At 32.2% G+C, this 15,519-nt stretch overlaps 1 protein-coding gene across 1 annotated transcript in view; it reads left to right on the top strand.

Annotated features, from left to right (window-relative positions):
* The window catches only part of LOC109058679 (protein unc-13 homolog C-like), a 135,359-nt gene that overhangs the window by 113,115 nt on the left and 6,725 nt on the right, over positions 1–15,519 (top strand). The window contains 6 exon segments of the mRNA XM_042755624.1: positions 3,883–3,971; positions 5,054–5,194; positions 5,273–5,396; positions 6,371–6,430; positions 10,117–10,197; positions 15,233–15,351. Coding sequence (XP_042611558.1) covers positions 3,883–3,971; positions 5,054–5,194; positions 5,273–5,396; positions 6,371–6,430; positions 10,117–10,197; positions 15,233–15,351 — 614 coding nt within the window.

The raw sequence follows: 15,519 nt of genomic DNA, 5'->3' as shown, positions 1-15,519 counted from the left end.
AAAAATGGACAACTAATTTTTGTGTTCACCAAAAACATTTTTAAAAGTATATATTTTGCCCTACATATATTTAGTAGTCAAAATAAACAAACATTCACATGTGTTCACAATGTTGAAAACAACACGTTTATTAGCGATATAAATAACAGCTATAACGAGGGAGTACAACATAGATACACACCCGTCTGAATAAAAATCACCGAACAAAGAGCATACTTTAACAGTGTTCAAAACAAGTGTAATACTGATATGAACAAGCACTAATTAAATACTATTATTTACTCATTAAATGATTAGTATTGTATTAAAATAAATAGTACACTCGCTAGTTTCTGATGTATAGTAAGCTATCTCATCTACATTTCTCATTTACTGCCGCTAAATGTAGGCCGGACGCACGTGTAAAAGTCTAAACGTATTTTATTGCCCTTAAAATACATTTTGAAACTATATGATTGCAGTATAGTATAACAGGTTTAGAATATGTAAATATATTTCATATTTTGAACAAATATATTTGTACTGAGCTACACTTTGTTTACGGATTATTACTAATATTACACATGTATTTAAAATATATGGGTCCCGAGTCATCGACATCCCGCCCACAGTTTTTTTGTTTGTTGTTTGTTTTTTTTTACTTCATGGGAGATAGATATTTGTCAGCTAGTTAAAAAAAATTATGAACGTGATTCAAAAATGGCTAGTTGTGGGAAACAAGCAACCTTTTGCAATTTTCAAATAGGAAGTATATATTCGGGGAATGCAAAAAATGGATTTACTGATGATATTGTTTGACTCTTAACAGAACTGACAAATATGCATCACATTTTTGTCCACATAAGTGTTTATAAGTTAATGTTAAAAACATCTGTAATCCAAATAATTATTTGAGTGTGTTGTTTCAAACACTGTATAACATTTTTTTTTATGTGGAACCAAAGACATAGGAAAACAAGAAGGATTATTCTTCCAATGCAATGTAAATTAATGATAAAACATACGCTCCAAAAATGATAGAACAACAGCACAAAGTGCATATGACATCTCCGCATGCATTATGTTCTCATGTATATATTCCAAAATCAAGTGCGATAGCTTTGTGTGAGGAGATGACACTGTAACAATTAGGTTAACAAATGCCACATATGATGCTTTTTTTGAAGCATAAAAACATTTTTAATTCACTTGTTGCATGCATTTTGCATCACTTTCCTTTTGAAAAGAAAACAAAGCATGAGGAATGAACGTATTTTTAACTTCTTTTTTGTGTTTCATGGGGCAAAAAAAAAAAAAAAGTGACAGGTTTAGAGTGACATAAAGGTGAGGAAATGATGACCAGATTTTCATTTTTTTTGCGAAACTAGCCCTTTTACACCGACGGCCAGCAGAGCTGTTTTGCCTGAACTTGCTTTTTAATCATGGGTACAGTGTTTGTGGTTATTTAGTGATACCAAGAGTTTTGGAAAGTTTCTTTAGTTTGGTCCTGAATGTTTAGGTTTAGCTGCACTGATTCTCAGACTCTCCCAGTTGTTGTTGTTGTTGTTTTTTCTTTTACTTTGCTTTAATCAAAATCCTTCCTGCTGGCAGAAAAGCATCTGCCGTTCATAATGTGCTGAAATCACTGGGTAGGTTTTGTCCAGCTATAACACGCTTCAAATGAAAGATGAATAAAGGCAGATCATTGGTCTGTCAGATCGAGGTTACATGCCTTACCTCTGTAGAAATGAAGGCTACAGTGCTTTAAAAAGAGTCCAGCTGTTTGAAAGTGTGACTAATTTATGAATTCTGCTTCCTTCGTGAAAGAGGAAGTAAAAGCCAAACGCTCCAAATATAACCCTGCTCTGGCAGCGCCACCGTTCCCAAAGCAATTAGCCAACTGAAAGAAAAATGTAATTACAGTGGCTCGTTATCATGGATTTATAAATAAAAGATCCCAAACTGTCCAAGAAAAATTAATTGGGGGATTCAAAGTTAGCTGCGCTAGTGCTAGCATTCACGTCCTGTCCGTCAGGCTGAGGCGGGGAATAACCACCGCGAACACACGGTTCACCCGTTATCTGCTAATTACTGATATGAGGTAGACCACAGGTGTGGTATACTAGAGTAATCTTTTGTACAATTTTACATCATGATTCTCTAATTGAGTCTAATTAGAATATAATGAATTTAGTTATAACTTACCAATGTTAATATTTCACTTCTTAAATCGGGTTTAGACCATTATTTAGCACAAATCCATCACTAATTATCGTTGCCGCTATGAGACCTCCCTGATTTCAGATACTTTTAAATCCTCGCACAGGTTTTCTTTTAAAAATGCGAGACATTTCATACATAAATAATATTTTTGTTTGTAGGGTCACTCCTCTTTCTGTTTCAAAACTCACGAAAACTTATAGGGTGACAGTATTTTCCTGGTCATATTTCAAAGTAAAAAATAAAAAAGGATAAACTGTTTTTTTTTCCACACACTAAATTATTATAACCAAACTAAAGAAGAAAAAATAAATTCTCATTACCATAATGCTTGCATATGTTTTAGTTTTTATTTAGCAATGCAACAGATGATAGCATGAATAAATACTAATCATTTGCATTTGCATACTATTATTTAATATCATAATATAAGTAATGTATACGTAATTTAAATTGTACAGTATCTTTCTTAGTATCTTGTTTAGTATTTTATTGTAGTTATTTGGATTGTGTATCTGTTTACTATGCATCACTTGAAGAAGAATCTGCAAATACTGAGCATTGTTTCTCACTAGACTTTGATAAAAACAGTCAAACCAAAGGTAGAGCAGATCCACACATATAAAAACACAGCGCACAATATATAAAAACCACCATTGTGATGCAGCAGACACGCCGAACAGCTGCGTCTCATTGGCTCGTCTTCTCCTCTCTCCCCTCATATGACGACAAGATGCTTATAGAATAATCAGCAGTCATCATTAGTCAAGCGATTCCTCAGTCGAGACCTTTTCAGCGGCTCGGCACGCTTGACTGAAAGCTCACCGTACAACGGCAGAAAAAATCTGCAAACCATGGCATGGAAACAAAGCTGTCAGACAGTTCCTCTGTGCTAAAAACACAAATCATACAAGCAGGAGCCAAAATCTACTTTTTATATCTACAGGTTATAAAAATGTATTTTGCATTGTTTTATTGCAAAAAATAATAGATGTATACATGTTTTTACAGATTTACAAAATATATTTTTATGGCATGTATATAATAAATATTGATTGATTGTAGTAATTTTATTTAACTTACACCATTTAATGCTTTTTAATAGCGACTAAACGGCCAATAACTGGTTTAATTACTTAAAGTGAAGTTTTATTCACAATATAAAAGGGATAGCTCCAGTCCTTGATTCTGATTGGTTGAGCCGCATACACCTTTGTTTACATTTGTGTGTTGCTACTTTGTTGCAACCACAACTGTTTCTGAGGAACTACATTGTTTGGTGGAAGAATACTGTTTTTATTAATATCATTACACTTTATTTGCTCTGTTTTATTTTGTGAAACCTTACTACGTATATGGAGTAACCGGTTTATAAAAGCAATAAGCCTTGTGAAGCCGTGGTTTACAGTGAATTTATAACAGCTAAGGGGCGTTGTAGGCACTCTGCTTCACGTCAGAGTAAACCACGGCTTCTTGGGGCTTATTGCTTTAATATATGCTGACTTGGTGAGTTTTGCTTTTGGACCCTGGATATGACTAATTGATTAATTTTTGGATGATCAGTTGCTATTACAGAGCAGTTTATTATTTGACGTGTCATGCAGAGGCATGTGATGTTCCCGCTGGATCTTCCGCACTTCCTGTTCCTGTGGTGTGTGTCATGTGACTGTGTGTGTCTTCCAGCTGGACGCAGAGGCCAGTGATCTGCTGAAAGAGCTGCAGAATAAACTCAATACTGTGCTGGACGAGCTGAGTGGCGTCTTTGGCTCCAGGTGACGTATGAGCTTATTCTAACGGAGTCAAGAGTGGACATTTGTCACACACATGTTACACATATTTGATTGGATGCTGCGGCTATTATTGATTCACAGCTTTGATTACATCAGAAAAGAGAATCATATGAACTGAAGAATCATTTAAAGTAAGACATGTCACATGTTGCTTTCTGTGATTAAAAAACATAGACATACAAATTAGATCAAATGTTATTTTATGTTGAATGTATTTCATTGATTATTATTTTATTTTATTTATTTTAATGCATAATAATTTATCAAATAATATCAAAATATTTTATTGGGCCTTTATATATTTTACTAAAATAAAATATACCTGCAACATACAACATACAAAAGACACTGACATGCAAATTAGATTGAATGATAAAAATCTGAGTTTTATTTTATTATAATTTATAATAAATTTGATTAGATTTTTTAAATAACTTTTTAATTATTTAATTGTATTATAATATATTAGATTTTATTTTTTTAATTACTTTTTAATCATTTTATTTTATTTTAACTTATAAAATAAAATACAAATATTTTTATTTTATAGTTAAAGACAGATTAGCTTAAATAATAAAAATCACAGTTTTTTATTTTAGTTAATTAATTAAAAAATAATAAAATATTTAAATTTATTATAATTCATAAAATAAAGCAAAATAAAATATTTTTTATGCAGGGTTTGGGTTCTTTATATTTTATTTTATTTTATTTTATTTACAGTTAAAATGAAACATTTTATGAAGGTCTTATATACTTTGTACACTTGAAATAAATAGGATTAATTTTCTGTTAATGTTTCTGTTCATGTTGCCTTCTGTGATTAAAATACATAGACATACAGATTGACTTGAATTATAACAAATACAGTTTCATTTTATTTTAGTTTAGTTTCTAAAAATATTGTTTTATGGGGGACTTTTATATTTTATTTTATAGATAAATAGACAAACAGACGAGCTTGAATGATAAAAATGTGTTTAACATGCTCTCATTCTCAACCGAATGCTAGTATGAATGTTGTTTTTAAGGTTTCAAACTAATTTTAACACGTCTATCTGCAGTTTCAAGTCGGTGATTGAGGACTGTGTCAAACAAATGAACCAGGAGCTGATGCAGATGAAAGGAAACGCAGGGAACAAGAGTAACGCAGCCATGGACGCAGAGACCGTCCTGAGACCCCTCATGGACCTGCTGGACAAGAAGTAAGAAAATACAGAGGTACACCTGTTTAAACACCAGTTGCATTTCTTTCTTTCACGCCATCTCTTTTTTCTCTCCAGCCTAATTCTGTTTGCCAAGATCTGTGAGAAGACGGTTCTCAAACGGGTCCTGAAGGAGCTGTGGAAGATCGTGCTCAACACCATCGAGCAACAGATTGTTCTTCCGCCCCTCTCAGACCAGACAGTGAGTGTAACACGTCTGTCAGCCAAACACACACACACACACACACGAGACGCGTCTCTCTGCATCTGCTCGTGGAAATGTGAATGAAGAGACAGTCATAGCAGCTCAGCTGAGGATAGAAAGAGACATGTTTCCATTTGAAAACTGTTGTTTAGCTGTTAAGGGCTTATATATTTTATTTCATGGCAATAAAATATTTAATGGATTAAATATTTATTTTTAATATTTACATATTTTATATTTAAAATATTTAATGGATGGCCTGTATATTTCACTTTATAGCTTATATTTAATTAAATTAAAATTTAGGGGAAAAAAATAAAATTTACTTTTAAGATAATATAAAGTAACGGAGAGCTTAATATATTTTATTTTGTGACTTATATGTTTTACTTATAGCAAAATTAAAATAAAATATTTCATGGAGGACCTGTATATTTAATGTAGGGCTTATATATTTTATTTAATTGCTAAAATAAAATAAACAAAATAAAGTTATGCATAGATTCTATATATATATATATAATATTTTAATTAAAAAAATACAGTATTTAATGGAGGGCCTATATAATTTGCTTTATAGGCAAAATTTTATTAAATATTTAATGTAGGGATTACTATATTTAATTTGTAGATATAAAAAAAAATATTTAATGGAGGCCTTATATATTTTAGTGCTAAAATAAAATGTAATATTTAATGTAGTGCTTACATTTTGATATTTTATTTTATAGCTATGAAATTAAAATTAAATTTAATCACAACACAACTCCCCTATTTTATAAATAAAATAACAATTCAATTGAGTGACATGACCAAAATAATGTTCCAATTACAGCTGAATCAGCATTCAGACTCGACTGTCAAACACTCTAAACAAACTCTATTTCACTCGCTGTCTCCCGAGAAACTTCATTCCCAGAGGAGTAAATGAATTACATTTCAACTCTTTGTTCTGTACTTTTGTTTAACAGCAAGGGGCTCAGATGATTTTCAGTGCTGCCAAGGACCTCGGTCAGCTCTCCAAACTCAAGGTGAGGTACTAACCCACACAAACTAAAAAAATTAAAAATTTCTTTTCAAACTTACACTTTCAAAGGACCACAAAATAAATAAAATAAATATCTCTATAGCTCCAAAAAAAAAAAAAAAAAAAAAAATAGTTCAAAAGCTTCCCAGCTAATATGGAACATTCTCAGAACGATATTACAAATAAAAACAATATCAAATAACATTTATCAATTTTTTTTTTTTTTTTTTTTTTTTTAAACATTTTAATTGGATGTTTGTCTACCATTTATTTTTTATATGTTGCTATGTTACTATGTTCGGAGAACATTCAAACGTAACGTTCCCATATTGTTTACATGATAAAATGATAACATTCGCATAACCTTCAGACATTCAGATGAAAAGATTCAGAAATAACATTTTCACAAGTCACTTTGGATAAAAGCATCTGCCAAATGAATGAATCTAAATGTGACTTTAATGAAATGTTAGTTGAGTTTTTGGTTATTATACAAAATGAGCTGGTGCAAAAAATCACAGCATACAGGAAAAATTTTTTTTTTTTTTTTTTTTTTTTATGCGAAATACTCCTCCAATAAAATAAAATAATTTATGTGTTTGAACACGACCCGAAATGAGAGGTAACTGGTTTAATAACCAAGCCTCTGAATGCAACGGTGTGCCTCAGATTGTAGATGTGAGCGAGGCATGTTCAGTTTAGAGTGTTGTTTCCGTCCTGATGGAGGGAGGAATGGCGAACAGGCTGAGATTGACAGGGAGATTAATGTTTGTCAGATTTCGAGGGCATCGCTCCTCGTGGAGCACTAGATATCCGCTATCCTCAGAAATGACCGCAGCGCTTTCATGTAGCTCCCGTTTTGCTGCATTTTCCAGCTTATGCTACATCTTTGCAGCTGTCCATCAAACGCTGCCCGTTTACATCATTCTTGTCTCTCTGGAATCACGCCGGAAAACATTTCCCGCTTCTGCTGGTGTAATTATATCCCCCCCGCTGTGGAGTTAAGTCCAGAGAAGGACGAGCGCTTTGGATCTGAGCAGGTGTCAGACAGATGGAGGGATTCTCCTCATTATGTCTCCAGATACTCTCCATCTCAGTTGTCCCTCTCTCTGTCTCATTTCATATACATTGAAACGTCTCAATCGCTGCTTTACCTCGAAATGCTTTTTTCTGGCTCCTTCTCCTTCTGTCTGCTTGCCACAAAAATTGTGTATAAAACAAAAACACTTCACAGCATCATTACTCCAGTCTTCAGTGTCACAATACCCCACAAAAAACAATACTCATATTCTCCTCAAAAAAACATTTCTGATTATTATTAATGTTGAACAACAAAAAACATTTTGTGGGAACTGTGATACATTTTATTTTTCAGGATGGTTTGATGAATAGAAAGTTCAAAAGAACAGTGTTTATTTGCAATATAAATTGTTAGTAACATTATAAATGTCTTTACTGTCACTTTTGATAAATTTATTGGATCCTTGCTGAATAAAAGTATTAATTTCTTTAAAAATAAATCTTACTGATCTCAGACTTTTAAATTGGAGTGTACTGTGTAAAAAATAATTTTCTTCCTCAGTTAATTTGTCTTGTTTTCCAGTACAGCTATCTAAACATTCAAGATTCATTTACTTGATAAGCAAAATTAGTTAATATATAAAGTCTTTCTTTTCTGAATAAGTCAGTTTAAGAAAACTAACTTAATTTTAAAAGAAAACCATAATTTTTTTCCAAAATATTTGCTTGTTTTAAGCAAAATCTCACTTCATTTTGATCATCTTTTCAGACAAAAATAAATAAAAATAATTACATTATATATAATATATATATATTATATATTATATATATATATGATATTATATCCTATAATAGATTGAATTATTATTGGTTATTCTTTTATTGCTGTTTTCTCTATTCATCTAATTTTTTTGAATCTATGTATTTCTTTTCAAGTAAATGAATTGATTTAGGAATGTTTAAACATTTGTACTGAAAAATAAGACAAAAATTAAAAAAATATTTAATATAATAAAGTTTTCTCTATTCATCTAATTCCTGTATCTTACGTGGGTGCTAATCACATACATCCAGTGAGGTTTTATGACAGTGCAGTAACATTGTAACACACGGATGAGTTATAAAATGTTGTTTTGTGTGAGTGCTGTTTCACCTCCAGAGTGTATTTGTGGATGTCTCTGTGTGCAGCGAGTCCTAATGTGTGGTACTGACCTGAACAGAGGTTTGTCAGTGGATGTACGGACCGTTTTAACACCTGATCGATACACTCGCATGAAGTGCTCAAGGTGTGAAGGCATCTCTAAAAAAGGTGACCCTTAAGCTGGGAGAAGTCATGGACAGAATCAGCTCTTCCTACTCAAACACACACTCTTGAAGTTACACTGATTTTGATGTGGATTAATGCTCACTCACACGCCGCTGTTATCACTCTCAGGCTTATTTGTATTAAACTTTGCACCGCCATTGACCTGAAAGATTAAATGAAATTGAAGATTCCTCTGCCTGCCTCCTCGTCTTGAATCATGGTGAGGCCACAGAGTCTTCCTGGGAACTGTCACCTTTTATTCTAATGAGCGATAAGAAGCTCCAAGAAAAACTCAGTTGACCTCTAAATGTCCTAAACATTAAAAAACTCATATTAAAACACTGGTCATCCTTATAAAATCCTCAGATTTTGCGTTTTTTTTTTTACCTGAATCTTCCACCTAATGTCATGGGCAGGGTTCCAGTATTGAAATTAAAACAGTCGGTATTAAGACATTTTAGAAAAAAAAAAATGAAAGAAGCAAACTAGCAAACATGTCAAGCAAATCTAAATGCTCAGAGCCATTTTATTTTAGCTATGACTTGAAATATATAAGCCCTTCATAAAATAACTCATTGTATGTATAAAACTAAAGAAAAATAAAATGAAATTATACATTATAATTATGCTATTTACTATAGGGCTTATAAATGTAATTTTATAAATAAAAAAACAGAGGGCATATATACATATACATACATATACATACATATATATATATATATATATATATATATATATATATATATATATATATATATATACACATGTTTGCTTAATTTAAAGCTAAAATAAAATAAAACCAGCAAACATAGCAAACAAATATAAACGCTCAGAATCCTTTTATGCATTGTATTTTATTAAAATTGTTTAGAATGAGGTAGTCTACATAGCTTGGAAATGGATACAGGAAAAGCTTATTTTATTTATTTATTTTTTATTTTATTTTAGCTATAAATTAAAATATTTTGAGCTATGGAAGACATTTTCTGCCAATTTTTCATTATTTAAAAAAGAGAAAATAATTGGCAAAAAATTCCTTCCATAATAAGGCCTTCATAAAACATTTTTTTTTAAATGAAATTAATATATTTTCTGGACATCTGATATATCTTATTATATATATATCAAGAAATACATTTAAAAAGGGCATATATAGTTTATAGCTAAAATAAATTAAAATAACAACAACAAACATTTGTGAGCAAATCTGAACGAGTCATTTTATGCATGGTATTTCATCAAAATGGTTTAACATGAGGTAGTTTATCCAGCTCAACCAGCGTGGAAACGGATGGAGGAAAAGAGCTTCAGTACATTTGAATGTAAATCACTCTGTCTCTGTCTCTCTGTGTGTGTCTCAGGAGCATGTGATCCGGGAGGAAGCTCGCAGTCTGAGCCCTCGACAATGTGCCGCCTTGGATTTAGTGCTTCCCACCATCAAGGTATCGGCTTCTCGCTCTTCTTCTGCTCTGATTCTCCCATTTCAAGGGCCAGTTGCATTAACTGCTGCTTAGATTGGTGTTACAAGTCAAACAGCTGGTTTTAAATTCAGGAAGACTGATTATCATTAGACTAACTGCTAGTATATGCAACAGTTTTTATAGTTATGCACACATACTGTTCACATACCAACTGCTACGTATTCCACACATAAAAAGAGACTCAAAACTGCGATATTATATCCGAACTATGGATTTTGTTCTATGATTGTGTACATGATGCTCTCAGTTCCTCTCCAGGCCTCTGGAGGGCAATGTGATGCATACAGAAACTCTAGCGTTTATGAGCAATTTTCATGCAACTTAAACATACTCATTTTTCCTGAATATGCATCAGGTTTAAGTGATGATTTAATGTCTATTTGCCACCTCCAAACCTCATTTTCTTCAGTTAAAGTGCATGCAAACACACACGTGTGAGGTTAGTAGGGTGTGTGATGTTACTTGTGGTGTAAATGTGCATGTGAGCTGTACATACATGCAACATCAGAGATATTATTGATTACGTCGTCTCCGTGGAAACACACACCCTTCCCTGTTGGGATCAGTCATGGACTGGGAGTTTCCCTCATTGGTATTCTGAGGACTGAACCTAATTAGGGAAGTTCACAAAAGCCTTGAGTAAAATGTTGGAGATAGAAACGGCTGCACGCAGAGACGAGCTCAGGATTCTGTGCTCGACAGCGAAGATATCTGCTGAGATTAATGAGAATAATAATTTATGTGTGAGTGGGAAGAAAAGTGACAAACAAGAGAGGGAGAGGAGAACAATCAGCATCTGATGTCTCTGTTTCGAGGTCTTTTTAAACATGAATGAATCAGTGAATCAATGCACATTAAAAAATAAAAATTTTATTTTCCATTAAAATATCTATTCTCTTTTTATTTATTTTTTCATGCTAAACAAGGTGGATATTCAGCTAAATATTTAGAAAGTAAATTAATAATATATAAGAATATTATACATCTTGAATTACATTAACTGTCATTTTTTACCACATATTTAGATAGATAGACATGAACAATGCTATACAAATAAAATGTATTTTTATATATATATATATATATATATATATAAATATATATATATATATACAGGGTGCGATTTGTGAAAAAAACAGAGGGGGGTAGCTTTTGAAAATTTTTATGAAATGTTTTTAATACGACAGAAATTGTATTTAGTGTGATCTCACTTTAATAAAAACATTGTAAGCCTACGTTAGGCCTATTAATTGTAATGATGTAATGTCCACGGTTATTCAAACAACAAATTACATAGAGAAAGTGAGCAAAGAACACAACGGAGCTTTTTGAAACTCCGAATCAGTTAAACCATTGTGTCGCAAAATGATTCACTGTTCAATAGGTAGACATTTAGATGGATGAATATTTAGAAAGATAAACATTATAATAAAATAAATAATATTTTAAGACTTATGTGCCAAGAATACGATGTACATTGAATTCAATTTGTGTTTTAAGCATAAAGAAATTATAACGATTAAATAAATAATCAAATTATTCTCTGAATGCAAGTCTTATTATCTAAATAAATGTATCTAGTTTTAGAGATATTTAGATTATTTAAAGTCAAAAATCAGCTATGTATTTTATGTGTTATTGTAATTATTATTTTTGGCGCAATAAAAATGCATGTGACTTGATACTGTACGACTACAACCTAAAAAAATGTGATTATATTAATGTGTTGTTCATCTGACGTAAATGCTTTTCCACATGGAAGACATATCTGCAGATGACACAGATGGAACATCAAATAGAACATGAATTTACATTAAACAAAATAAATTAAAATGAATGAATAAAGCAGTGACTTTGCCTCCTCCTCGCCACTGCTCTCAAATGCACAATAGAAAAAGCTCCATATGAATAATGCAGCTGAAATAATGGGCCACCAGAAGATCAAACGAGCATGCATTTGAAATCCAGCGTATTTCAAGTATTTTCATAACACTAAAACTGATATGATCAGTACATGAAAGCACATGGAACATACAAACATGATCCCAAATATGTGCACTGAACAATCTGCAGCTCTGATGAGTTTCACCAAATCTTGTTTATTCTTTATTCTGTATTATTACCAAAGTGATGCTCGTCCTGACCAATCAATACAGCCGACAAACCACATCAGCCATTCATCATCGGCTCAATTAGAGTCCAGCTCACAGCCAGAGGCCTTCATCATCAGACAATGAAAGGCTGTTTACTGGATTTCATCACACAGTCGCTAAAAGGACTGAGAAAGAGCCAACAAACAGGAAAACTATACAAAATGTGGCCAAAAACCTTTTTGGACATCATATATCATTTTTTGTTACACATTTAAAAAATATATTTTGCCCTCCATATATTTCAGTCAAAGAAAATACATTCATGTCACATTTGAAGAAAAATGGTATTTGTTGTCTGTAATGTTTGTAATTTTCTGTAGAACACATTTAAATAAACAAATAATACTGAATAAAGCATAAATAAGGGCTATAAAATTGGAAACTTATTTTCTTGTTCCTGAAATACATTTTGGTATGTGAAGGTTAAAAACTAAATTTATGTGCAATTTTAAAAATACATTTTATTGACCTTTACTGTTTCCAGTATATATGTGACCCTGGAGCACAAAAGCAGTCTTAAGTCGCTGGGGTATATTTGTAGCAATAGCCAAAAATACACTGTATGGGGACAAAATTATAGATTTTTCTTTTATGCCAAAAAATTAGGATATTAAGTAAAGATCATGTTCCATGAAGATATTTTGTAAATTCCCTACCATAAATATATCAAAACTTAATTTTTGATTGGTAATATGCATAGCTAAGAGCTACATTTGGACAACTTTAAAGGTGATTTTCTCAGTATTTAGATTTTTTTGCACCCTCAGATTCCAGATTTTCAAATCTCAGCCAAATATTGTCCTATCATAACAAACCATACATCAATGGAAAACTTATTTATTCAGCTTTCAGAAGATATATAAATCTAAATTTCGAGAAATGTACCCTTATGACTGGTTTTGTGCTCCAGGGTCACATATTTAGCATAAAATAAAATATATATTGGGCAAAAAAAAAAATCTTTATTTCTATTTTATTTTTATTTTGTTTATTAAGGTCAAAGTGAGAGAAAAACTCCATGCAAGCATTGAAAATGACACCTGGCCTTTCCTCAGAGCCGGAGCGATTGATTCCTTGGTGGAAATCTCATCTGTCTCAATCACAGCAGGCATGAAAACACCCGCGCGCCGTCCTCTCCACTCCCCTCTAATCAGCCCTTACGCTAATAGAATAATAAACTTGATCTGATCAAATGCCAGTCGTCTCCTCACACTGGTGTCCAGCGGTGGCAGATGATCTCTGCAGCTCTTTGCTTCTGTTTAACCCTGATCTGATTGTGTTCAGCTGACAGATAACTCTGGAGTAACTCAGTTAACCGTGTGAAGCTATGAATATTACTGAACCGCCTCCTGCAGCATCTGTGCTGATTCTCCACTGAGAATGTTTCATTTATGATGTTCAAATCATGTTCTGATGAATGGATGATATTTTTGTGTTTATGTTGCATTGCAGGGTTTAAACAGTAAGCAATGCACTAGTGTGAGATTGTCTGAAAGCCAGTGTTAGTCATGTGATGGTGCAGTTAATGCACCATTATTCACAATACAACACAGTCTTGTGTGTCTTAGCACTTTTATAAAATGTTTACACTAAGATCATTCCTGTTCTACAAAACCTGAACTCTAGAACTTTTGCAATTGAAGCAATTTAATTAAATATATACTATATACTTTTTTTTTTTGTGTTTTTTTGTTTAACTCAAGTGTGTGTGTGTGTTTAACTCAAGACACCTAAAATGTCTTTGTTTATCTAAGATTTTTTGGTGAGATTGTTGGTGACTTTGGAAAGATTACTGGAAATAAAATCTAAAATTTTATCTAAAATCTAATATAGTAAATAATATAATAATAAAATACAAATGTTCTGGATTTTACAAGACAATACTATTTCAGTCATTCTTCTTCATTATTTCATGTTTAATTCAATGTGTTATTTTCAGTTTCTTTGTAATTTTTTTGTGAAATTTACTAGCAGTTTCTGAGTGAAAATTGAAAGAAATTTTGTTTTTCAGTTTAGGATAAGCTGGTGGGATATTTTTATTTTATTTTTTAATCATCTTTTTCCACAAAAAATTAAATAATAACAATAACAAACAAATAAATAAATAAATAATAAAAATGGTAACACTTTACAGTAAGGTCCCATTAGTTAATGTATTAACTAACATGAACAGTACATTACAGTATTTATTAATCTTTGTTAATGTTAGTTAATGAAAATACAGTTGTTCATGTTAATTAACAGTGCATTAACTAATGTTAACAAGCACAATTTTTAATAATGCATTAGTTAATGTTGAAATTAACATTAGCTAAGTTTAATAAATGCTGTGAAAGTATTGCTCATGCTTAGTTCTTGTTGAACTAAAATGAACCTTACAGTAAATTGTTACTATAAAAATAATTTTTTTTTTTAAAAAACAATTAAAGAACAATGAAGAAACATTTGGAATTTTTATTAGATTCTCAGGTTTTTACAAATCCACATCCAGTCAGACCGACGCACTCAAATGAGTTACAATTCACCCCAGTGTTCATTTCATTCGTAATATTGTGATAAAAGAAAATGAACTGATTTTCATCTTTAAAAACTGACTTTAATATTTCATCCAGCACATTAAGACATGAAAAAGTGCTGCTTAGTAGAAGAAACCCTGCTGCCAATATCCCATGATTACTTCCCGCAGCGCCTGCAGTGATTCTCCACTCTTTACCTTTCTATGATTCATTTGTTCTGTCTCAGCGAATAGCTGATTTGTCTGGTTAACGCTGTTGATGTATTTTGTGAGTGATCTGTAGCCATGTTTGAGTCTCAGTAACCAGCTCGTTTGTTTCTCCGTTTAGCAATATTTCCATGCGGGTGGAAATGGTCTGAAGAAAACCTTCCTGGAGAAGAGCCCCGATCTCAAGTCCTTGAAATACACACCAACCCACTACACACAACACACAGATAAACAGATAAACACAGAGAGAGAGAGACAGAGAGAGAGAGAGAGAGAGAGGTTTGTGCTCCTGGAGGAGCGAGAGAGAGAGAGAGAGAGAGAGAGACGCTTTCTGTGCAGTGAGACAGTTTTGCTCATTGGGTTTGTTCAGAATGCAGTTTTAAAGTAGTATGCAGTGCATTTACTTGT

This window comes from Cyprinus carpio, unplaced genomic scaffold, assembly GCF_018340385.1.
Source record: "Cyprinus carpio isolate SPL01 unplaced genomic scaffold, ASM1834038v1 S000006731, whole genome shotgun sequence".
Taxonomy (NCBI): Eukaryota; Metazoa; Chordata; class Actinopteri; order Cypriniformes; family Cyprinidae; genus Cyprinus; species Cyprinus carpio.
This window is presented reverse-complemented; position numbering and strand designations above follow the sequence as displayed.